This window comes from Suricata suricatta, chromosome 8 (assembly GCF_006229205.1).
Source record: "Suricata suricatta isolate VVHF042 chromosome 8, meerkat_22Aug2017_6uvM2_HiC, whole genome shotgun sequence".
NCBI classification, from domain to species: Eukaryota; Metazoa; Chordata; class Mammalia; order Carnivora; family Herpestidae; genus Suricata; species Suricata suricatta.
This window is the reverse complement of record NC_043707.1, coordinates 112,095,107-112,121,519: the sequence shown is the minus strand read 5'-3', so window position 1 is coordinate 112,121,519 and position 26,413 is coordinate 112,095,107. Positions and strand designations below refer to the sequence as shown.

The window sequence follows — 26,413 nt, the reverse complement described above, 5'->3', positions numbered from 1 at the left end:
ACATCATTCTTTGCTTTGGCCTTTGATTACAACGCCTTATTTAATAAAAGTCAGAATCAAGGTTGGGTTTGAGAACAAACGGGAGTGGTCCACAAAGCAGTCTCCCCTTCAACCTGATCTGTTTCCCATTTGCTATATACCATTGTTCCATTTTGCAGAACTCCTTCCTATGATAGGAAAAACTAAAGGGACTAGTTGGCCTAAATGAACAGAGAAGAGTTAAAATAGGATTTCCATTATGACAAATTTCTCTCTTTTAAACATGTGATTGGACAGTTGTGTATCATCTATAAATTGGGGTCAGTCCTGGAGGGTATTAGCCTGATCTCTTGAGACAGACGTAGCATTTAGGGCTCAGTGGCGGCATACCGAAGACTGCCACCCTTCTTGAAAGTGGACACAAAGATTGTGCCCAGATGTAAGAATAATCTCTGGCTGCAAATTGTCTTTCAAACAAAATCCATACGAGCTTACAATCACTTTCTGGTTGTTAATTGGTATCTCAAAGGTTTTATTACCAAACCGTGTTAGTGCACACCTACAGTCACAGACAAAAGTTTGTTTTTTTCCTCTTGAGGATGGCTACTTTTCTTTTGGAGTGTAAAGATCTCTCGGAACTACCCAGAAATGACCACATTCAAGGAATTAGTGTTCCTTATATTCCAACATATAAAACCTCTAAGTCAGCAACTTATTAGTGTATGACTACATCAGGAGTCAGCAAGCTTTTTCTTAAAGGACCATGTAGTAAATACTTTAGGCTTGTGAGCCATATGGTCTCTGTCACATTACACATCTCTGCCATTGTAGCACAAAAATAGTCATAGACAATATATAAATAAATGGGCGTGGCTGTGTTCAAATAAAACCTTAAAAATAGGCAGAGAGCCAGATTTGCCCAGTATAGTTTTCTCACTTCTGGACTAGATCAGTGATTTTTCAAGCTTTTTACAACCCTAGAGTCTTTTTAAAGATAATCTCAAATTGAACTCCTCTCCATAAAACAATTCAAATGATATTTGTTGGCATAAATTTCCCTTATAAGTGAATTTATGTCATTTATCTATTATGCAATCCAATCCATTAGTGAGAATATTGAGACTATCTTAGGGAATATAAAAATTTGAAAAAGGATTTTTGGATGACAACTTTGTTATCTGATTTATTTCTCAATTTTGTTTGCTTGTATCATATCTAGAAATGCAGGTCACACAGATAAGAAGTTGTAAATGATGACAAATGTTTTAAAAAGTTCACCTTATAGTCTCAAAACACTTGTTAATTAAGCTGAACTAGAGGCTTGAAAGTGATGTAATAAATTCTTGTTTCAAAGTTAAACCACCAAGAATTTTAATAAGGGCTTACATTCTTTTCTTATACCTAGAAAGCACCTAAAACTGGCATTGAGGACAAAAATTTGCCTGTAACCTGACATCACCATGCCTTAAGTATTAAGAATTCTATTAACAGGGTTCTACCCTAATGAAAGCCTGATCTGAGTAGACGTACCACAGCCTTCTTTGTCATTTTCTTTAATGTAGCACACACATGCCATAAACGTTTTTCTTAGTATAAGGAGATGTGTATAGGTTTGACTATTGTAAAGTCCTGGCAGAGAGCTATAGCTTTGCTAATCAGTGACTCTCAAAAAGAAGTGTAAATGTATGCAGAGAGGTACAGGAGCTTCTTCATTCTCTGCCGAGAGCAGCATAAATTGGTTGTATCTAGGAGGTTAAGATGTGGTGTACAACATAATTGAACATGGGTGTTTTGTTGCCATTTCTAAGTGGTTAGAAATGTATTCTGAATATTAGACTTAAACCAAACATTTACAGAGTCCCTAAAGCTCCTCCTTAGGTGCTTTGAAAGTCACTAGCCTGAGTGCTTTGAGAGTTCTCTTCTAACTATGAAAAGTCCTGAGTATTCCAGTTCCTGACATTTGTAACTCCGTGAGAGCTAACAGGGTATTTGTAATATCTTCATATCCTGGAAAAGATACTGAGGTCTGTGCACAGACTGAGGCTCACATACCAAGTTGGTGACAGTCTCAGCTAGGACCTTCTCCTAATTAATTTCTAGTTCAGTTTCTTTTTTGGCCACTACCATACTGCAATGGAATGTGATCTTTCTGTTTGATCCTTTTTTTTCATCAAAAATATAATGATGTTAACATTTAAAAGTTTTATAGTTAACTATTTTTAATAATCTTATGTATAATTTTTTTCTAGTGAAATCAGTGCATGAGTTTTATTATGAGTTGTATCATGTATTCACATTTCTATATAATCTTTATAATCACATGATCTGTTTTTTTTAACTTGGGACACTCCTGAAGTACAAGGAATCAACTTGGGGAGAACATAGGTGAAATCGTGGTAATTAGAAACAGAACCAAAGGCAGAATTTATGGGAATGCTTATGAGCCAGATTTATTGGCCCGTAGAATTTCCACTTTCTGGTGGGGAAGGGGAGTAGAAACTCATGAAAGAAAAGACAGAATCTTCCTTCTGAAGCAGTACAAGAAGACCTCATTTTAATATCTTTATTAAAAGAATGCTGCTTTTTATGTCCTTAATGACACTTATTGTTCATTTTTATTATGTAGAAGGACATTGATGTTAAAGTCAAGCCATTTGGCTTTATTATAAATCCTCATTCCAGAGTAAGGCAGACATCACAGCTATTCTAAAGACTTCATTATTTTACCAATACTTTCTTCACAAAGTTATAACACGGTCCAAAGTATACTAGTTGGAGATTGAGGAAGAGAATTCGGGTTTCCTTTAGAAGGAATTAGAAGCCTTCTATCTTCTGCCTACTGCTCAAGCCAAAACATCATAGTTGTTGTCTGGCAGCTAAAATGATTTGTCTCTTTCCATGAGTATGTTGTCTTGTGCTGTGTTTAACCTCCTGGTACCTGAGCATACAGTAAGTGCCAGAGAACAAATGCAGTGCCTGTATGTATTCCTAACACAAGTTTGTCTTGCCCTGTTTGTCTCCCTGTCCTTCTGCTCAGGTTCCATACTGCCCTCTGTAGGAGGCTCTGTAGGCAGTGTAAACGGATACCACACCTGCAAAGGTGAGAATGCCTCTTTGTTGGATGTGTTAGGACAGTGTTCGCGTTGGCATCTGTGTGTGTTTCTGTATGTGTGAAAGAACCGCTGCCACAATGGGTATGAGGGTTAAAAAAAATCTGGGGAGAAGCCACTGTGCCTTCTTTGCTGGCTTGCTAAAGACTAAACAGGTTGGCAGCCAGTGAAATAAAGGTATTAGGAAATAAATCACACCACTAGATAAAAGCAAGAAGGAAAAGACCTTAAAGAAAAACATATGTGAATCTTTGAGTCATAAAGAAGCCACATTAGAGGTGGTCTAGTCTAGCCTTCAGCCTCCTGGCCTCATGTCTTCTCTGTAGTTTAGAGAAGAGGGAGCAGAAGAATGGCCCAAATCCTTCACTGCCTTCACTTCTGCAGTTCCCAAGTTATTTAGCATTTCCTTTGTACATCTGAATACCTAATGTCAAAATCCAAAAGCAGATTAATGAAAGCTCTTTTGCTTTGCATATGTAAATAAGAACTTTTATGTAATTTAGCAGAAACGGATCTCTAGTTCACTAGAAGGAATAAGAGAGACGCTTGATCCTGATGAGTAATTTAGCATGAGGAACTCAGGAGGACGCTTGGAGAGCTATTCCCAATCTGATTCCTGTTTCTATGATGCTAGATCTTACGGAGATCCAGTGTGACATGTCAGATGTAAACTTGAAATATGAGAAACTGGGAGGAGTGCTTCGGGAACACCAGGAAAGCCTTCAAGCTGTCCTCAGCAGAATGCAGGAAGTTCAGAAGGAGGCAGGCTCAGTGCTGCAGTGGCTGGAATCAAAAGAGGAAGTCCTGAAAGCCATGGATGCTTCTTCATCTCCAACCAAGCCAGAAACAGTACGAGCCCAAGCTGAATCTAACAAGGTACTATGTTACATTCACTGTATCCCAAACACTAAGAGGAAGGGTCTGTTGTACCGATGTTCCTGCCTGATCCTGGGATCTGAGAGTGAGACACGGCCACCCCCACCCCCCTGGCCACTGGAGGCCTTTTAAATGATTAATATGCCTAAACTCTCCTAGAGAATTTTCTTATTTATGATGTTAGAAATTATTATAAGATTCAGAAACAAAACCAGATCTGCTTATAGAAAGAGAATATCCCTCCTCAGCAGCATCAACACACTAAGAACAAGATCTCGTTTTCAATATGATACTGTAAGCCAAACCATTCTCATCAAAGCCCTTTTCCAACTCCTGGGGGGATTTAAATATAGCATTAATTACAGTTCATTCTTAAGGTTGACATGCAGGACTCAGAAAAATATGAGAAGAAATATGACTGTATGGAAAATTCTATAATTTTTTTTGCCAAAATTCCTTGTATTTGATTGGACATAGCATGCCATCTCCTCCAACTACATAAATGTCCTTGGTGTTGGCACACACACAGATTTCTGTGTACACACACAGATTTCTTTCCTGTCCTGAAATCTCATGGCATCCCTGATGTTCTCTCTCCTAGGCCTTCCTGGCTGAATTGGAACAGAATTCTCCAAAAATCCAAAAAGTAAAGGAAGCCCTGGCTGGGTTACTGATGACGTATCCTAACTCACAAGAAGCAGAAAACTGGAAGGAAATGCAGGAAGAACTCAGTAAGTTATCACAGGGATGTTGTAGATTCACTAAATTGCTTGTCTTCAAAGCAGATATAGAATTTCAGCACATATAAAGCAGGACTTATTTTTAGTTTATTTTCAGAAGCAAGCCGGAGGCCCAAATGGGGTTAGAGATTGAGTCTGATTAGGGAAAAGATCTAGAGATTCCACTCAAAGTGTCAGAAATTTGGCTTTTTTGGGCAAGTCAATCTGACAGTCTGTTGTGTAAAAGAGAGCATTGGTGATAAAAATGAAAAAATTGGAAATAATCTATTCACTGGAAGGATTACGTGAATTATGCTGCATTTATAATATTGAACTGTATATGATGTAGGTAAATGTTTATTGGCATGGAAAAGACATTGGCATGAAAGATGTTTATAATATAGTAAGAGTTAAAAAACAGGCTATAAAATAATCTGTGTTGTATAAAATGTACATGCATTCATGTCTGTGTGTGTATGTATTTCTGTGCAGTTTTATCCCATGTATAGTTTCATATAGCCACTATCACAATCAAGCGCAGAACTGCGTTACTTTAGTTAAAGTTAAATGAAGGTTATTTTTAACTTCAAAAACTTTAGTGCTGCAGGGGTCATTTCCTGTGGTTGGTTAGGAACATAACTTAGGGATCAGGCCAGCGCCTGGTGAGCATAAAGGAACACAGTCTCTCATTTCCCCTCTACAGATTCCCGATGGGAAAGGGCCACCGAAGTGACCATGGCCCGGCAAAAGCAGCTGGAGGAATCTGCAAATCATCTGGCCAGCTTCCAGGCTGCAGAATCCCAGCTCCGGCCCTGGCTGATGGAGAAGGAACTGATGATGGGTGTGCTGGGCCCCCTGTCTATTGACCCCAACATGCTGACTGCACAAAAGCAGCAGGTCCAGGTGAGCCACAAAGCTTACTGCTTTAAGCAAAGAAATGGGAGTCACGTGAATCTCAATTTGAATGCTGTTGTCAACAAGTAGATTTCAAATGACCCATAACAAGTCACTTAACCTTCCAGTGTCTCAGTTTCCTTGGTTTAAATGAGATGTTTGTAAGGGCTTTGTCACATTGTCTGACAGGGGCACCTGAGTGGCTCAGTCAGTTAAGTGTCCAACTTCAGCTCAGGTCACAATCTCACACTTTGTGGGTTAAAGTCCCGCATTGGGCTCTGTGCTGACAGCTGAGAACCTGGAACCTGCTTCATATTCTGTGTCTTGCTCTCTCTCTGCCCCTCCCCTGCTTGTGCTTTGTCTCTCTCTGTCTCTCAAAAAAGAATAAATGTTAAAAAAATATTTTTAAATGGTGAACAGTCAATAACTGTATTATTAATATCATTAACAGAGGCAGTAAGATGAGTGGATATGACTACATTGTAGAATCATATTTTACTTTTAATCCCCAGTGGCAGTGATCATATGTAATGTCTTATATCTGCTGGCTTCATTTAAAGATTTTCTGTTCCTCAAACCTTAAGAAAAAAATTGATTTAAGTACCTACCATTGTTGAAATTTAGGTTGGCCAAGGGGCGCCTGGGTGGCTCAGTTGGTTTAGTCTCTGACTTTCTGCTATCTGATCTCAGATTGTCTTGCCAGCCTCATTTTTCACTCTTCCCCTATCTACCTAGGTAACTTTGTGCCACACCAGGTAACTTTTCCTGGGCGCCTGGGAGGCTCAGTTGGTTTAGAGTCTGACTCTTGATTTTGACTTGGGTCATGATCTGTGTTTTTTGGTTCAAGCCCTGCATCAGGCTCTGTGCTGACAACAAGGAGCCTGTCTCTCCCTCTCTCTTTGCCCCTCGCCCGTTCACACATGCGCTCTCTCTCTCTTGCTCGCTCTCTCAATAAATAAATATTTAAAGAAATGTTTAATAGAAATTTAGGTTGGCCAAATACATCATTTACAATGAAATCATGCTGAGAACATTTGTTCTTCCTCTTCTTCTTCTTCTTCTTCTTCCTCTTCCTCTTCCTCTTTTCTTTCTTCACCTCCTTCTCTTCCTTCTCCCCCTTCTCCCCCTTCTTTTTTTTGTAAGCACACAAGAACCTTTTCTTGTTCTACATCCTCTTCCAAACTTGTTCCATTTCTCCTTGCCTTCTACCAAGTTGCATAAATTAGGATCTAAAAGTAGTATTTGAAGGAACACTTTCTTTTAGCCCCCTATTCCAGTGGTTTTCAGACTATTTGGTCTCAACTGTTCACACTTCTAAAAACTATTGAGGACCCCCAAAGAGCTTGTGTTTGACTGTTGGTGTCTATTAAGATTTACTATATTAAAACACTGGGAATTTAAAAAAATGTATTTGTTGGGGTACCTGGGTGGCTCAGTCTGTTAAGTGTCTGACTTTGGCTCAGGTCATGATCTCACATTTCATGGGTTTAAGCCCTGCACTGTTAGTGCGGAGTCTGCTTGAGATTCTCTCTCTCCTTCTCTCTCTGCCCCTCCCCCACGTGCTTACTCTCTTACTCTCAAAAATAAATGAATAAACCTAAAAAATAAATAAAATCTTTAAAATATATATATTTATTAATTTTAAAATAATTATTGGCAAAATCATAACATAAATGACATTTTTATTTTTTATGAAAAAATAACATTATCCAAACATAAGAACTTTAATAAGAGAGGTATTATTATTTTATGGCTTTACAAATCTCTGATGTCTGGCTTACTAGAACATTCTCACAGATTTTCATATCTGCTTCTGCATTTAATCTATTCCAATATGAGATGTCATGTAGCCTATAGAAAACTCCATTGAACATTCATGAGAGAAAACTTACAAAAGGCAAATAATATCTTAGTGTTATTATGAAAATAGCTTTGACCTCATGAACCCTCTGAAAGGTCCTAGAGACTCTTGAGGACCTCTGGAGCATACTTTGAGAATTACTGTTCTAACCAAGATCAGTACTTCCTATCCTCATTTTATAGATAGGTAAGCTGAGATTTGGAAAACTTCAAAAATTTGCCCAAGGTTATATATATAGCTAGTGAGTGAGAGAGTAAGGATTTGAACCCAAGCAGTACGACTCCAGAGCCTATAATCCTGACTTCTTTGCTGAATGAAATAAGGGATAGAAAAGAGTAAAAAGACATGCTACTTGCTTTCAAGAAGCTCATTATCTAATCGTGCTGTGTTGTAATATACAAATTGTGCTGTTGGAATTCCAAGAAGGAAACTAGGAAAAACAGAGGTATTAAGAGTTGAAATGGCAAGCCCAGCCACAGGTATAGCTAGCTGGCTCTGGGACCCCTGGTTCTAGATGTGCAATTCAGAGGCCTGGGTTTTGTCTCGCAAAACTGATGCGTGCCAATCCAGAAAACAAGGCCAACCATAGTAGCTGATGTTGAAACAGAGTACGACAAATAAGGAAAAGAAATAGAACAGGCACAATCAATGACCCTTGCAAAACAAGTTTTTATTAATCAGTTGTTGTTATAAGTGATAGTGCATTTTCCTAGCAGCCGGGTCCTTGGAGTTTTCTGGTTTATTTTCCAAAGGAGTTGGCACTACTTGGCACAATCCAAAATCAGTTTTTGTTTTGACATTCTTTTCAGATCTGTCTTTTTTCTCTAAACATCTTGATGTCATTTCTATTACAGTTTATGCTGAAGGAATTTGAAGCACGCAGGCATCAGCATGAGCAGCTGAACGAGGCGGCTCAGGGCATCCTAACAGGCCCTGGAGATGTCTCTCCGTCTACCAGCCAAGTACAGAAGGAACTCCAGAGCATCAATCAGAAGTGGATTGAGCTGACTGACAAACTCAATTCCCGTTCCAGCCAAATTGACCAAGCTATTGTCAAAAGCACCCAGTACCAAGAACTGCTTCAGAACTTATCAGAGAAAGTAAAGGCAGTTGGACAGCGACTAAGTAGCCAGTCAGCCATCAGTACCCAGCCTGAGGCCGTGAAGCAGCAACTGGAGGAGACCAGTGAGATTCGATCAGATGTGGAGCAGTTAGACCATGAGATTAAGGAGGCTCAGACACTTTGTGATGAGCTCTCAGTACTCATTGGGGAGCAGTACCTCAAGGATGAGCTGAAGAAGCGTTTGGAGACAGTTGCCCTGCCTCTCCAAGGTTTAGAAGACCTTGCAGGTAAGTCAGGGAACAGAACATACTGCTGATGTTAGTGGCAAGCCCAAAGATTGCCTTCATGATAGTCCCAAGAATCTAGGGTGACCTATAAGCAGCTTTTGGACTCACACTAGTGTTACCCTGTCCCTTTGTCCAGCTCCAGTGAGAAGTGCTGTGGTCATGCCCATGGAGGTACTCACAGGTGGAGTTAATCACATACTTTCACTAATACTAAGTCATACCATGCACATGCATACACACACTTATCCCATATCACAAAATTAGAACATGTTGGGGACTGCTTATGATGGCCTTGTACCAGAAGAATTTTGTCATCAATTGTTGCCTTTCTCTAGAAATATTTATGGCTTTTTATCAGCTTAGAAGTAAAAGTCTACTTCTGTTACTCAGATGACCTTACAAGGTTGGTGTGAGGATTAAATCAGATCTAGTGTATGAAGGAGACTTAGCTATGTGCTGCTTTTGTGGTAGACGCTCAGTTAACATGTTTCCTTCCCCTAAGATTAGACTATATACTCTCAGCAAACGTTTTAAATGCCATGTCCAGATTTGACTGATTTAAACTTGATTTTCTCATTTCAGCTGACCGCATGAACAGACTCCAGGCAGCTCTTGCCAGCACCCAGCAGTTCCAGCAAATGTTTGATGAGCTGAGAACCTGGTTGGATGACAAACAAAGCCAGCAAGCAAAAAATTGCCCAATTTCTGCAAAATTAGAGCGGCTACAGTCTCAGCTACAGGAGAATGAAGAGTTTCAGAAGAGCCTTAACCAACACAGTGGCTCCTATGAGGTGATTGTGGCTGAGGGAGAATCTCTGCTTCTTTCTGTACCTCCTGGAGAAGACAAAAAGACTTTACAAAACCAGTTAATTGAGCTTAAAAGCCACTGGGAAGAGCTTAGTAAAAAAACTGCAGACAGACAATCCAGGCTCAAGGACTGTATGCAGAAAGCTCAGAAATATCAGTGGCATGTGGAAGACCTTGTGCCATGGATAGAAGATTGTAAGGTCAAGATGTCTGACTTGCAGGTCACTCTGGACCCAGTGCAGCTCGAGTCCAATCTTCTGAGATCAAAGGCTATGCTGAGCGAAGTGGAAAAACGCCGCTCCCTGCTAGAAATACTGAACAGTGCTGCTGACATTCTGATCAATTCTTCAGAAACCGATGAAGATGACATCCGGGATGAGAAGGCTGGGATCAACCAAAACATGGATTCCATTACGGAGGAACTACAGGCCAAAACAGGGTCTCTTGAAGAAATGACTCAGAGGCTCAAGGAGTTCCAGGAAAGCTTTAAGAATATTGAAAAGAAGGTTGAAGGAGCCAAACACCAACTTGAGATCTTTGATGCTTTAGGCTCTCAAGCCTGTAGCAACAAGAACCTGGAGAAGCTAAGAGCTCAACAGGAAGTGCTGCAGACCCTGGAGCCCCAGGTAGATTATCTGAGGAACTTCACCCAGGGCCTGGTAGAAGATGCCCCAGATGGATCTGATGCTTCCCAGCTTCTTCGTCAAGCTGAGGTCACCCAACAAGAGTTTCTGGAAGTGAAGCAGAGAGTGAACAGCGGTTGCATGACAATGGAAAGCAAGCTGGAGGGGATTGGTCAGTTTCACTGCCGAGTCCGAGAGATGTTTTCTCAGCTGGCAGACCTGGATGATGAGCTAGATGGCATGGGTGCCATCGGCAGAGACACTGATAGCCTCCAGTCCCAAATTGAGGATGTACGGCTATTCCTCAACAAAATCCAAGCCCTCAGGTTAGACATAGAGGCCTCTGAAGCAGAGTGTCGGCAAATGCTGGAGGAAGAGGGGACTCTGGACTTGTTAGGTCTCAAGAGGGAGCTCGAAGCCCTGAACAAGCAGTGTGGCAAACTGACAGAGAGGAGCAGAGCTCGCCAGGAGCAGCTGGAGCTGACGCTGAGCCGCGTGGAGGACTTTTACAGGAAGCTGAAAGCCCTGAATGACATGACCACGGCAGCAGAGGAGGGAGAGGCCCTCCAGTGGGTTGTGGGAACCGAAGTGGACCTCATCAACCAACAATTAGCAGATTTTAAGGTAAGCCTTGCCCTTGTTTTTTGATCCTTTGCCTTCAGTTATGTGTATTTCTTTTCCTGTAACTCGGAAATCCATTGTTATATACCTCTTCACTTTTGTCCCTGGTGTTGCAGGGACAAAAGGCAGACTAAACAGTCTTTTGGATTCTGGGCAATTGGTTTGAGTATTTTTCTATTGTAATTTATTTCAGTGTTTATCACCAACTAAGGGTATAGAAAGAAATGTCCAAATGTTACTGCTTACTCTGAGGATCTCCTCTTGTGATCTGTAACAACAGCAAATATTTCCCTAGGTCCCTGTTTTCCAGTTGAGGTATGGGAAATCATAAGATAAACATGGGGTCGTCTTCCTCTTATTTCAGGAGAAAGATATTGATGCATTATGAAATAAAATGCAAAATTCTCATGAATTATTAAGATAAAACGTAACATTTCAAAGAAAATTCCCTCTTAGAGCAGGGGGGGTAAGATGACTCCCCAGGTCCCCAGAAGTACAAGTTCTTTTCCTGTAGGAGAGTTTGAAAAGCCCTGACTGCAAACATGTTTTAACTCTGCCTGAGTCAGGATTTCCAGTCCTGAGATTTTGTGAGTCAAAATTAAAGGAATAGGGAAAGATGGGAGGAGTTGACTCTCAAAAATCCAATTTTGCCAGGACAGGGGCTTGGAGCTGTCAGGACTGTGTGTTGGGTCACAGCTCTCAGGATGGAAGCCTTTCATCCTGAGCTTCCCCTGTATTGTAAATGTCAAAAAGTGCCTTATGCCACTGCTGGAGGCCCCTCCGCTGCTTTTCCTTCTTGATGCATGGAGTAGATGTGAAAAGGCTACTTCCAGCACTTTGTTTCCATCACTGGTGTTAATTATTCCCACCTACACAGTCATACTCCTGCGGTCAGAGTTCATTTGTTCTTGAAAGCCCCTGCCTGTCATGATTTTTTCAAGTACAAACACATGTGGAGAGCTAAGGTTGATACCAGTCAGAGTCCCGCAGTTTTGAGAGGTTATAAGATTTGAGTGCAGAAGGGTGACTGTTTCAGAAGCATCCCCAGCTTAGGAGATGTTCAGCTCCGAAGCAGGACATTGGCTGAAGACCCCCTTACAGTGTTGAAGACAGTGCAATTTGGAGCAACAAGTCATCATTTTGGAGATTCTTGACGATCCAAATAAAGAGAGGATAGGGAGGGAACATTCAAACCCATGAGCACACACGCTTTCCTTTAGGACCTCCCATACCACCATTCCAGTGTCAGGTGGCTTTTCTTGCTTCATCGTGTGTATTTTTCTTGCCTTTGCCATTGTTAGCTCCTTGAAAGCAGAGACTGTCTTCTATAGGCTCCAGGTTACTTAGAATTAACTGTCTGGCCAACTAAATGAATTTCTTAGAAAACGGAAGCTCATCCATTTGGGCTCCAAAATAGTTATTCTGGCTTGCATGGGAATTATTTTAAATTTTATTTGCCTAATCTTTTAAACATTATGTTGTCCATAAGTTTGTCTTTATGAGTGCAGGTTAACATTATTAAAAAGATGATACTGTTCTCTGTGATGGTGATATCCTCCAGGATATTAGAGACATTTGGGGCTGCTTTATATTAAATGTTCCTAAATTACTGTGCAGTTTGTGTTGGGTATTGAAGTTCTCGTTTAGTGCCTCTTAGTGTATATGAGTGTAGCTTTCATTCCCCCTCCCTTACCGTGATAGCAGGTACTATTTCTCACCACCATTATATTTCACTGTTGTCATTGGGTCTGCCTTTAACAATCTATCCCTTACTTCTAATCGTCGGTGAGCTAGAAAATGAAGTAAACAAGCCTGTTAAAATTGTATTAAGTACAAGCTAGAATATAAAAAAGAGTCCACAGGCAGGCATATATAGTATTTGGATTTTAGAACAACTGATCATTTCCTTTTCAGTTAATCCTTAGTTTCTAGAAACTTTCTAAATTTTTATATAGCCGGAAGATTTTAAGAAATTACTGGACGTTACTATATTTTATTTGTGTCCTAGTATGTAGCCTAGAAAGGCTCAGAGTTCAATATCTGCTTAGTTGTTTATTATAGCGTCCTTGTTTCACTGATTTCTAAGAATAAGCCTCCCACCACCAATACTCTGGATGTGCAGGCTGGTCACACTCTGGCAGAGTGTGTTTCTCTGCAGGGGACCAGTGTTGAAATGCAGGACTAGAAGAGAGAGAGAAAGGGTGTCGAAGTTGTGTGCCCTATGTGTCTCCTCCTCAAGTTGGGGGTGCAAATCAGAAGCCTGGCTCCACAGGTCCGCCTTATAAAGTCAAAGGCTTTGGGAAGAGTCTTTGCCTCCTCCCAGCAAAGGCATTTGGTCAGGAGGGGAGGAGCATGCTCCTGGCTCAGCTCATACTGAGCTCACGGGAAGTGAAAACAATGGGAGGGGGAAAGCTCTGTGTGTCAGCTCCACGGTCCCCAAAGGCTGAGTAAAGGGAAGGTCTCTTTGGACCCATTCTGAAGATTGAGTCATTTTCGTGGTTTGAGTGTTGCGTTCTGGGTTAATGTGCTATATACCCAGCAGTAGATTAATCTTCCCTCATACCGGCAGCAGACCTGATTCATAAAGTGTGACTCTGCTTTAGAGTCAAAGTGTTTTTAATAAGGAAAAACCAGAGATGAAGAAGAACATAAAAAAACAGCATTAGCTAAATTTTCAGCTTTTTTTCCTTTTTTTTTTTTTTTTTTTAATGGAATCACCCTCTCAGCACAGAGTCTGCTGAAGAGAAGAGGATATGAGTCTCTGAGACACAAGTGTAGGATCTGCTGGGACGGGACTAATTCTACTGCGGATGGGCGGCATAGACCAATGAGTCAGTGCTGGGGACAGCCCCGGCTTACTTGTGACTGTGCAGTAGTGCTGAGAAATGTGTGGAGGGGAAGCTTGTGGGAAAAGTTATTTCCTCCTTAAATTAACGTGAAAAACCGAAAGTCATTATTTCTCTTGAAGGCTTTTACCTTCAATTGCTTCTGAATAAATGATAGAATCTGGTCAGCCAGGGAGGATCTGTCCGAAGAGAGGGGAAGAGAGTCCCCTTCCACTTTAAATAAGCAAAGACCTCAAACCTTCCTGCAATAGGCTTTATGGAGTTCAGCCATTCCAGAAATCTCAAGTGAGAATATTGAGTATGTTTTCAGAAAACTTAGAGGAAAAGACTTTGGCTAATCTCTTCAGGAAATTCTGTTTTCCTGAACAAGAGAGTCAGTGATTCTTGAGGAAAAGGAATGGTATGTGCTTAACGGGACACTAACAAGAAAGGAGGGACCTTTATTTCACTGAAACTTAAGCCAAAGATCTGGTAACTCTGATGATAACAAGAGGCTTTCCTCATTTTGAAATTCCCTGTGCTAGTTTTATAAGTCAAGAATTAAGATCATTCTGAGTCTCAAACCAAGCCCCGCCCCCCTTCCTTGTTCACACACCCGCTCAAGAACCACAGTAGCCTCTCAGTAGGTGGTGGCTTGGGCATTAAGAGCAGTATCTGGATGCCCTTCATGCACTCTGAGTTTCATGTGTATTTCTGTTTACTGTGTATTTGGGTCAGGCTTCACACCCAGCCCTCTACAGCTCAGCAAAAAGAAAGAACAAGTGGGAAAAATGGAAACCTTTGTAGGGTCCGTAGGTTTCTCACAAAAATTCACTTAATGGTGCATTGGAAGCAGTCAAGCCTGTTGGTCTTCTCCTTCCTTGTCTTCGAGGCTGGGATGGTGGGATATAGGCAAGGCAGTGGGCTTCCTCAGGACTGCTCTCAGTCCTACTTCAGGTTGAGCAGAGCCCAGGGTCAGGGATTACACACTTAAAACCTTTCTCTGGAGACCTCAGTATCCACCATAATGCCAGAACAAGAAAGCCTTGTGAACTTCATTTGACTGGGGTTTTTGTTTTTGTTTTTGTTTTGTTTTGTTTTTTGCCTTATAGAAAGTAAGTTTAGGGGCGCCTGGGTGGCTCAGTCAGTTAAGCCTCCGGCTTCGGCTCAGGTCAGATCTCACATTCGTGGGTTCGAGCCCCGCGTCAGGCTCTGTGCTGACAGCTAGCTCAGAGCCTGGAGCCTGCTTCCAGTTCTGCATCTCCTTCTCTCTCTGCCCCTCCCCCTCTCATGCTCTGTCTCTCTCTGTATCAAAAATAAATAAAACATTAAAAAAAATTTTTTTTAAAGTGAGTTTAGGCTTCCCTCTAAGCACACATGAGAACTCTTAGAAGACAGGGCCTGACATGGAGCTAAAAGGCTGTCAGTTTGCAAAAAGACACTTCTTTCTTTCAATTACAAAGATAATATCAGCCCATCTACAGTTTTGCCAGTTAGATTCACTAGAGAATGAAGCAAATGAGGTCAGCATTATCTACCTGCCCTTGGAGAGAAAGGAAATCACACTTGGTGTGTGACCGGTCTGTCACCTAGAGGTTTCAGTATCTCCAGCTTTACAGCAGCGAGGTAAGGTGAGCAGGCACCCCACTCCTGCCTTGTGCTGACCCTTGGCCTGTCTTGGTTTTTTCTTTCTTTCTGTCTTAAGCTACTTAGAGTAGGGCTACTTTAAGAGGAACTACTAGGGTCCCAGGAAGTAAGGAGAATGCCCCAGAACAGGGTTTCTCAGCCTCTGTACTCTTGACATTTGGAGCTGGATAATTCATTGCAGTGGGGGGGCTGTCCTGCACACTGCAGGATGTTTAGCCATATCCCTGATCTCTACCCGCTAGATGCCAGCAGCAACCCTTCCCCAGTGTGACAACCAAAAATGTCTATCTAGACATTGCCAACCATCTCTGGAAGGCAAAAATCTCCCTCTGCTGAGCACCACTGCCTTAGAAGAAAATTACCACCTACATGTGGGAAACTTAGAATGCAGCTGGAAACGGCACTGGGCGGATTAAGTTAAATATTTATGTTGCAGACAGCCTTCTAATAATCTGATTAAGACTGTGTGGTAAGCAGCAACTGCCTCTAAGTCAGCCTTCCTTTAAGCCAGGCCCTGGATTCTTGATTTTTGCTAGGACTAATCTGTGTCTGGTTTATTTTCTAGGCACTTTCCCTGGCATCAGCAGTTTATTTTGGGTGGAGCTGTTGATGCAGGTGTTTGGTTGATGATGCATTTCTAGAGAAGAGGAACTTCCTGTGTGGAAATACTTTAGGAAGCTTCCTTGTTCAGTGCCTTTAAGGGGAGACTGCAGTCGGTCCGTCACTCTCCTCAGCCCAGGAGCTCACAGTTTGGCTGCTGATATTAATAACCTTTAGGAGACCACCTCCCAGCCGCCCCCAACCCCCAAGAATCCCAGTGCTCCCTGATAATCCTCTCTACCCCCACTTAGCAACTTCAGGTTTCCTTTATATTGAACTTTTCCCAGCCCCATTTTAAACTAGCCCCATTAGTATTTTAAGTATCAGTGTCACAAAGCAAAGTCTCAGTCATTACATCATCTTAAAGGAGCCTCACACCTCAGTGAAGGTAATAAAATCAACTGAAAGGTTGTCACAAAAGAATCCATTGATGGGTGGATTTCACAGAAATCTGTGTGGAAATTTTGATAGCAAGGGAAGACTTTAAAGCAACGTAAGAAAGGACTGAGCAGTTTGATTTGAGTTTACTGAAATTCTTCACATGTCACGTCAGCTTGTAGCATTTGCAACTGAAGTTCACCATATGATTTTGTACATGAAGGAAGAAAAATCTGTTCCCAGAAGAACTAGGATTTGCCCCATGCAGGACTTGTGTTAATTGTTGAGTATTTGATTAGTGAACACGGACTGAGATAAGCACAGACTTGCAGAACAGGACTGTTTCTCGTTGTGTCTAGAAATGAGTGGTAAATGGTCTTAGCCTTGGCCTGGTCCTCAGCCTTAGCTTCAGAAAGATGCTGGGCACTCTGAAGCTCCCTGGCTGGCACGCAAGCCGCAGCATAAGCAGAGAGCCTCCAGAAAGGGCACTTTATTGTTAGGATTGGTTAGTTCACCAGGATTGAAATGAGTCCCACAGGGAGGCCTGTCAGGTCACTGTACCAAAGAGCTATCTGCTGCCAAAGGGATTCTTCCCAAGTCTCAGCTGTCCTGTTGGGAAAACCTAGCAATGGGAAGAATGTGCTCTCTCCCCACCTTCCTTAATACTTTGCCACTACCACTACCAAGTGCTTTTCAAATACCAGCCTCTGGTATTGGCAGTGGGAGATTAATGGGATACTCTTATTTCCTAGGCCTTCACAAGCTGTTTTTCTGCATTAGCACTATGATTTGACATGTGGACCTTTCAGAACTTTAGCCACTCAGGGATAAGAATAAGTGCTGTGTGATAATGGTCTGATCCCTTGGCAGGGCATAGGAGGAAAGGATTCCATATTCCTTTCAGTCCATCCTTACTGAGAACTTGCTCTGTGCCAGCCCTTGTGGTAGTATGATGTGTTATGGGAAGCAGGAACAAGGGATTGCAGTGGTAATGACATGTGATGCTGAATACATAAGAGACACCGAAGTCGAAGTGAGCTCTAACCTCAACCCCCCCCCCCCCCCAGACATTTAAAAGCCCTGTTGCGGTTAGGAACACTGAGACTTGAAGGTGTTGTAGTGTCTTGTTCAAACCACACGGCATGCTAGAGCTGGGATGGAAAGGTTTGTTTGGCACCAAAGGTAATGCTTGACTAATAGTTCTCAAATGGGGGCAGTTTTGCCCCTTAGGGGACATTTGGCAATATCTGGAGACATTTTTTGACTGTCACGACTGGAGAGCCTTCTGCTAACATATAGTGAGATAGCCCCCATCAACACAGAATTATTCAGTCCCCTTTCAAAAAGTTGGAGGTTCGATTCTGCCCCTTTCCCCCTTTCAGATGCCATGACATGTAAGAGTTAACTGACAAAATACCTCCACTGCCTGGTGAAGCTTCATGGTTTTCCTCACTATTTCTCAAAAGTTAGTTAAGAAATCGTGTTAGTTCTGGGAATGACTTATACAGATCCGTTGGTTAAAGTCAGGATCCTGGTGAACTAATTTGAGTCAGCGGCTAAAGAATTCTCTTAATGCTTGACCATTCCCAGCCCCACCCTGCCGCAAGGCTCCTGCTGTGGAAATCAATCAGCTGTGTATCTCAAGCTGCTTCCTGTAGGGTGTGTTATAGAATGGCATCAGCCCCTGCACCAGCTGGGTGTCCTGATCTCAGTGTGATTTTATCAGACTCTTTCTCTTCTGAGCCTTGCTGTTTGGAACAAAGGATCCTCTGTTAGGAACTCAGAGAGCTCCTCTGATTGGACAGCTAGCGTGTGCGTACATGGTTCCCACGGAAAAAACAGACATAAATTATGCTGTAGCCTTCTAGAACTTGGGCTTCTAAGGTGCTTTTCCCTTAGCTTCTCTCTGTATTTACCCTTCTTTCTGTATGTACTTATCCTTCACCCCGTTAAATGTAGGAGCTATCTGATCTGATGGATTAAGTGATGGCATTCTTCAGAACTGGTCTATATCTGTGCCTCTAGGCTTTTCCTTTTCCAGCCTTGGAGACTACATATTTAATCCCCACTGTTTTTCCAGTCTTATTTCCTATATACATCCAACCACTTATCTCAAACACTCTTTTATACATTATGCGTATTTCTACCCATACCTGAAGGCTTGGTTCAAGTCCCATGTCTCCACAAAGCCTCCTTGATCTACCCAAGTTCACTACTTCTCTCCTAAACCACTTATTATGTGTAACTCATTTGGCCTTTATCCTATACTGCCTAATTTTGGTGTTTTCTGATTACAGGCATTTGTCCCATCTTTCAATAAATTCATTTTTGTGTCTCTTGAAGTAGTTAACATGTTGGTGTGCACATAGTTGGAGATTAGTGAATATCTGACTGATTGGATGAGTGCTTTTTATTTCTCATAAGCCATGTGAGCTCTGGGATTCAAAATGCTGTCTACTTTGCAAGACTTGAGGCAAATCCTTGTGAATCCCAAGAAATTCTAATCCCACCCTGGATTCTTCACCTTTCCTTCTTACCTCTGAGCTCCCTTCCTTCTCTACTAGTTAGCATATATTAAAGGAGCACAATTTTATTTCAGTATTAGCCTGAACAAAACAAAAGAATTTGCTACCAAGTACACTTGAAGAAAGCCAGATTCTGAAATACTGGCTTGCAGTTACCCATCACTTTATAGTCATTGTCACTTACCCAATTAGTTCACAGGGAGAGTCTTCATACATCATGCAGCTTAGTATAGTGAAGAAAATTGAATCTGAGTTTGAGTCAGAAATATCCAGCTTTGAATTCTGGCTCTGTCATTTACTAGCTGAGTGACCTTGGGGAAAATTACTTAACCTCTTTGTACAGTTATTTTAACTATAAAATGTGAGCAGTGGTAAATCATACCTTTAGAGTTTTTATGAGAGTTCAGTGAAGTGATATAGATGAAAGTACCAGGTGTATATTAAGTGCTCAATAAGTGATAATTTTTTATCTAAAAAAAATTTATCCAGGCATACAAATTAGAATATTATGAAATCTTTTTAATAAAAAAGTTATGCCTTTTGTTCCTAGTGATAATTATTCTCCAGAGGATTTGCTGTAAGGCCCAGTACCAGATTAGATTAGCTTTTTCTCTTCTGGGAAAAATAAAAATTATGAGGATAAAGTACAATTAGCTCAATGGCAGCAGTGAAACAAGCGATGGACAAACAGCTTTCCCAAGCAGTATTTGTGAGGAACCAGTGTAGAGCTAGCTGGTTCCTAACCTTAATAGTAGTATATAGGCAGTATAGATGATGACTCCTAACACAGCAGTAAATATACTTTCTGTACACATACATACGCATATATGTTTGCTTACTTATTCATTAACTTGTTAATTTATTCATTCATATCAAAATCCCACAGCCAGCATGTTTTTCTGAGACCACTTTGACCTTGGGTTATGTGCTCTACAAATCAGTGTTATTTTCATATCATTAACCAGAATTAACCAGAAGCCGTTACCAGCTCAGTGACTTCCTCAGTAGCTCAGAGTTACCCATCAGATCAGCGTTAATGATCTTAGGGTCCTTGGCCTAATTAGCTTTTAACATAGACCATGTTATCTTCCCTTGTTGCCATACAATAGCAATTACCAAATCAGCGTCTTTGGAAGTGACACCTCTTAATAATAATCAATCTTTAATGTAAACATTGAGGTGTGAGGGGGGATAGGTATCAGCTTAGTTTCAGAGGAAAGCAGCTTAAAAAACACAGATATAATTAATCTCTCTGCTAAGGATATATACCAGATCCAGATAGTTTTACAGAAAAGCTTTAATTCTTCACAGTTTCTACAGACATGTTTTTAATATTCAGTTATATGTATATATGAGTCAAGGGAAGAAGATGCTAATAATTCAAAGAAATTGAACTTCTATGAGGCCTTCCACCAGCTTGAATTCATTGCATCTAAGTGACCCACTTAATATCTCTGTCATCTTCCAGTTCATTCCCAAAAGAAAAGCTCTGATTTGGGTCCAGTTCTTTACAGGCAAACCTAAGAGACAGTTTTCATAAATCGCTTTCCTCTGTATTATTTATCCTACCTCCTTTTCTAATATTGGAGGAAGGATCCCTATAGCAAGATTTCTTGGCAATTCACCCCAAGGACCTGTTTCATAGAAATAACCAAACAATTTTGTGAAGTTGTTCATATGTGAAAGTTGTGAAGTCATGCAAACCTGGAACAGGAAAGACTGCTCTTGGTCCCAAATGAAAGCCTACATGGTCACTTTCACAGGAAAGCCCTTCCTAAATCTGCAGGCCACATTGGGCTCCCTTGACTGATGCTATCATAGTACTGCTTGCTTTTCTTTGAGTGCTTCTTGCAAGTGAATTAAAATGAATGTTGCCCATTCCCCCCCCCCCCACTGGAATGTAGGCTCCTGACTACATCTTCCTCATCACTCTCTCCTTTAGTGTCTGACATAATTTAGAGCACATAGTAGACCCCAGTAAATACTGAACAAGTTGAGAGGAATCAAGGATACATCTTATGAAATCACTTTCCTTAAGAGGGCAGAAAGAGGAACCGAAGGGACAAAGAAGTACTGCCTAAAAAGACAGCATCAGGAAGGCACAGTGCCATGGAAGCCAAAAGAACAGTCTTAAGAAGAAGGGAGGACAAGTACTTTCTCATCACTGCTTATCCTTAATCCCCTAATGTGAACCAGCCCCCATCACTGCACTGAAGTGATTCGCTTAGAAGTATTCGCTGATGTCCTAGTTGCCAAGTCTAACTCATTGTCCTCCTCTGTTACACAGCATTTAACATCATAGCTTCTTTCTTTCCTGACATTGTACTCTCTCCATTCTCCTCTTTGCTTCTATTCTGCTTTCTTTTTTAGTTTGTCCTCCTACTTCTGAATACCTGGTTCCTAAAATTCTGCCCTCTGCTCTCTTTCCTTTTTTTCTACACTGCTAACCCCTGGATGTGCACTCCTCACTTGTCTGTGAGAGAAAGCTTCCAGATCTGTATCTCTATCCCCAAACCTCAATCTTTTGTGTGAGGGGCCTTTCTGGATACCTCCACATGGGCTGTCTTTGAGTACTTCACATTCAGTGTACCCTAAGTTGAATGTTAATTTCTTCAAATAGTTTCTTCTGCTCTGCTTCTGTTTTATAGGACTGTTATGCCCTCAGTAATTCAAGAGTAATGCTACAGCATTATCTCTTATGTTTATTATCATGTTTATTTCCCCCTTAACCTCTGTCTTCTATCTGGTCAGTTGTGAAGTCCAAATATTCTGCCTCTGTGATTTCTTTGATAGCTCCCTTCCTCATTTTCACAAGTTCAGGCCTTTGTTACCTTTTGACTAAACTCTAAAGCCCTCCTGATGGCTCTACCTTTAATCTCCTGCATCTACAGTTTATTCTGTACATACACCAATGCAGTATCATCAACTAAAAGCTCAAATCTTAAGTGCCAGGAATTCAGTACTATGCTACTTTGGACAAGTAAGTTTACCACCTCAGGTTTCATTTATAAAAAATTAAGGATTTGGCTTTTTAAAATGAGATATTAAATGGGGCGCGTGGGTGGCTCAGTCAGTTAAGCCTCCAACTTCTGCTCAGGTCAGATCTCATGGTTCGTGGGTTCGAGCCCCGCGTCAGGCTCTGTGCTGACAGCTAGCTCAGAGCCTGGAGCCTGCTTCCGGTTCTGTGTCTCCTTCTCTCTCTGCCCCTCCCCCCTCTCAAGCTCTGTCTCTCTCTGTATCAAAAATAAATAAAACATTGGAAAAAAATTTTTAATGAGATATTAAATTATTAAATGGCAGTTTAATGAGCACCCAGTCCCAAATTCTTAGGAAACTTTCCACATACCACTCAGTAACTTTCATGACCCCCCTGGTAAGTTAAATAAGTAAATCTCAATGCCATAAAAGTTTTCTGAATAAAGGATAAATCCATGCTTGGCATTCAGGGGCCTTGCTGAACTGTCCTTGAGCTATTTACCATTCTGACCTCTCATTTTTCTCTTTCATACACTCTGTACTTAAGCCATGCTGACTGTGAATTTGCTTCTTTAGGGTTCCTGCCTCTTGGTTTCCTGCCTCTAGCCTTTCACTTAGAAATCTCGTCTTCACCATTTCTGCATATCCACATCCTGGTGAGCAAATGTGATTCCCTCCATAAAACCTTCCTTCCCTCCACACTTCTGTCAGGTCTTTTCTAACTTGCAGATCCCCATGCTTTTGTTATTACTACCTCGATGAGTAGCTAAAAGAGAGATTAATACACTGTCTTTTGGGAAGTCTGCAAGCAGGAAAGGGCTTACCAGGGTCATGAGAGTTCCTGCAGAGTGTGTGGAAAGTTTTCTCATGGGTTTGGAAATACATGCAAACTCACAGAGCATTGAAATCTTTAGTGTACCATTTAAAACCAGCTTCACATCATGCTTTATTGCTTAATGAGCCACTCTGTAGCCATCTTTGTATAATAAAAACACCTTAGGATGGTAGTTACTGATGCCCAACAGGTACAGACTAATACTGTGCAGTTTCCACTTACCACTAAATAAATGCTTGTAAAGTCTAGTGAGCCTAAGATGAAAGGCATTTTGTAGATTTGAAATGTGCAAGATGTAACCAGTCTTCTGTATCCTCCTCTAATCAGAACTAATCCTCTGAGAGAGGCGCGTGAAAAGGCATTGAAGAATCTGAGTAAGTGTGCATCTGGGGTCTCCAGATTGTCCTAGGAGGCTGGTTTAAGAGTGGAGCAAAGGTAGGCTACCTGGGTGGCTCAGTCCGTTGAGCGACTGACTTCTGATTTCTGCTCAGGTCATGATCCCAGGGTAGTAGGCTTGAGCCCCATGTTGGGCCCTGTGCTGAGCTTGAAGTCTGCTTGGGATTCTCTCTCTCCCTCCTGCCCCCCTCTCCAGCTCACACCCTTTCCTCTTTCTCTGTAAAAAAAGACAAAAAAAAAGACTACAGCAAAGGTAAAATGCAAGGTTCAAAACTTAGAAAGAGAGCAGTGTTAGGGTGGGAGGAGACTCCACCCAGCTGTTTTTAATTAGGAAGACAGCGGGCAGGGCCAGGATTGTTCTTCTAAGTTCACTGAAAGAAAATCTGACACCAAATTTTGTTCTTAGGAATTACAGAATAAGTAAGAATTCTTTGAACTCTGTAATCAACTAACTGGAAACTAATTTAAAATTTGGCTTCAGCACATATATTTGTGGTTACAGGAGTGGGGGAAGCATCCAAAGAGGTTCTCTGGAGCTCTCTGTACTTGTCTTTTAAAAAGTTTACACACAGCATGTGAAATGAACAGATGCTTTTTTTGTTGGAGCTATCAGGGTAACAAGAGGCTGAAAGTTATATCAGGTATTTATTTCAGTCACTGAGATGGCTGTTGGCAGAGTTCCACATACCAAAACTAAAGAGAAACGCATGAACAGATTAAGAAAAATAAGACATGGAGGAAAAAGCCCTGTGCTTCCTTGTGTTGATTTCTTCCTAAACACATGCTGATGATAAAAAAGGAGCAAAGCACTCAGATAGAACTCTGGCTTCTTTTGTTGTTGTTGTCATTGTTGTTGTCAGGGAGAGAATTGGGCAGCTTTATGTAATCCTTTCCATAAGACTGTGTTTGAATTTTGGGGAAATTTCACTATAATAATCTCTAACACTTTAGTCAGAAAGTGTAACTTAAGCCAATAAATACCTTGAATTTGAACTTAATAGTTGTTAAAGTGCTCTAGTTATTTATATTTTAACACGGAACATTTAATGAGAGTAGTGAGAATAAGGTAGTAGATAGGTGTGGGGAGGGATTTAGTAAAGACTGAATTGGTTGGCACCTGACTTAGTGAGGAAACAGGAAAGGAATTTCTGGCCATGAAGTTTGTGATTCCACATGAAGATCATTCTTTATAATGGAATAACCACCCACCCTAGTTGAGAGCCAGAATTCCTCAGATTCTTCCAGCTAGAGGGGCCCTGGCACACTAAACAGTCTGTTACGATATCTGAACACTTGAGTATATTTGGCCAGGGAGACTTGCTAGTGAAATTGATCTTGCTTTCCTTGGGTTTTTCCAGTTGTACTGAATAATTAAAGGAAAAATTAAGACCCAGATTCCCTGAAATGTTAAGTTTCAGATCTGTAAGCTGATCAAACCTTAGGATCACAGTGTGTCAGAGTTCAAAGAGACCTTAAAATTCATCCTGAACAAACTGATAGAGGATTTGTAAATCTGTTTCCCCAATCCTTGCTGAGTGATTGCTTGACTTTCTGTTCAAATACCTCCAGGGTCAGGAAAGTCTTCACTTTAGGGGACACTCTATTCTTTTAATAGCTGTGAGAAAGCTTTTCGTTGGTTCAGAATCTGCCCTTGGATCTTAGTGTGCCAGTTTATGGAGACATCCAGAATAAGCCTCCTTCCTCCCACATCCCTGCCCTTCAGATATTGCACATTGATCACATTGCCTGGAAACTTCTCTAGGCCAACCATTCTTGGTTCTTTCTACTGTTTGTTCCTCAGAGGACAAGGTTTTTAGTGTCTTGTAGTATAGGACCAGGAAGACTCAGGATTCTGGGGCAGCTTCTTTAAAACTTTTAGAACTAAAGAAAAAGCTAGAAAGGCTATCAAGACACAATGTAGCCAACCCCCCCCACCCCCAACTTCAGTTTACAGATAGGGAGATAAGTCTTTTGGATTTGAGAGGGCAAAATTGATCAGCAGCCTCTTCTGAAGTGAGAAATGAAATGTAACACATTTTGCCAGTGAATAGTCTTTTTTAGTTGCTTAAAAATTTTTTTAAAGTAGCCTTACTCCCAACATAAGGCTTGAACTCAGAACCCTGAGGTCAAGAGTCGCATGCCTCATCTACCGACTGAGCCAGGCAGGTGCCCCTTTAGTTGCTTAATTCTGATTACAGACTTCAGCCCACACCTCATTTGTGCCAAGGACCTCTCTGGCTCCGAGTTAAGCCTAAGGCTCAGTTCAGGGTTTCACTGCCAGATCTCCACATGCCAGCTATTGGGTTCGCTCACTGTTTGTGTAAAGGATAGAAATAACTTTTCCATAAGTTTTCCCATCTATATTGATTACATGGTTCTACAGAGACTCAGAAATTTTAATAAATTTTGTTGTTTTTCCTTCATAAAATCAGAAAATGGCCATCACAAAGGGAGCAAAGTATTGTTCCCCTTCAGAAATGCAGATGCCTCTGTTGGACAGGTTCCTGGATTGCCCTTTGTACTTTCCTGGTTTAACAGTCACCAGGTGATTAGATGGCTTTTCTAAAAGCCAAAAGGCTGTGGACAGGATTGTGGGCCACCTCTCTCGTATTTTACGTTTTGAGACTTGAAATACAGACGCATGCCTTTGAGCTGGCCCCAGAGAGGCTCAGGTTTCCTTGGATGTGCGCCGCAAAAAAGGAGCCCAGGTGTTAGGGTGTGGGTCTCTGCTGCCGACATCTCCACTACCCCTCTCCTGCCCCCCTTCCTCAGTCTTTGCCACCTCTCAAGTCTGCGGGCAGAGAAATTCTGTAGAATGGACCAAGACTTGATGTACAGGAGAAGGGAAAGAGAAGGTACCTAGAGTTCATCCAATAACTTGGCCTCTGGGCGTCAGAGAATGCGTTCGGACACCTGCAAAGTGCCGGATATAAGGCTAGAGTGTTCTTGGGCCCGGCAGGGGCGCACTAAAGGTGACATTGGAGGGACTAGGACAGCTTTTGGTGGTACAGCTGGAGAACGATGCAAGCGGCCCGCCGTAGCCGGTGCGACCCAGCCAGCAGATGGGGCGCCGAAAGGCCCCTGCCAGAACCCGCTGGCTGTGGGGGAGGCGGGGCGTCACTTCTAGGTTCGCTCGCCCTTGGGCTGGGCTCGGAGCCCGGCTGGTCCGGACGCGGCGGGGGCGGCAGGGGGTCGGGCCAGCAGGAGGGCGGGGCTTTTCTTTGTCAGGGGATTTGCGCGGCGCGGCCGAGCCTTGCGCGGGTGCCGCCCCCCTCCTCTCGCCCTATCGGGGGGGGGGGCGGGCTCTCCCTAGGGCCCTGGGGCGCGGTGGGCGTGGACTTGGTGAGCCGAGCTGCTGGCGCCCGGGCTCCTAAGCACCGAACCGCGTGGA

At 42.0% G+C, this 26,413-nt stretch overlaps 1 protein-coding gene across 7 annotated transcripts in view; it reads left to right on the top strand.

Annotated features, from left to right (window-relative positions):
- Nucleotides 1-26,413, top strand: part of MACF1 (microtubule actin crosslinking factor 1) — a 324,783-nt gene that overhangs the window by 234,085 nt on the left and 64,285 nt on the right. For all 7 annotated transcript variants that reach the window (XM_029947033.1, XM_029947032.1, XM_029947029.1 and 4 more), the window contains 6 exons: nucleotides 3,017-3,079; nucleotides 3,724-3,965; nucleotides 4,567-4,696; nucleotides 5,388-5,587; nucleotides 8,294-8,789; nucleotides 9,372-10,843. In XM_029947033.1, coding sequence (XP_029802893.1) covers nucleotides 3,017-3,079; nucleotides 3,724-3,965; nucleotides 4,567-4,696; nucleotides 5,388-5,587; nucleotides 8,294-8,789; nucleotides 9,372-10,843 — 2,603 coding nt within the window. The remainder of the gene's footprint in view (nucleotides 1-3,016; nucleotides 3,080-3,723; nucleotides 3,966-4,566; nucleotides 4,697-5,387; nucleotides 5,588-8,293; nucleotides 8,790-9,371; nucleotides 10,844-26,413) is intronic.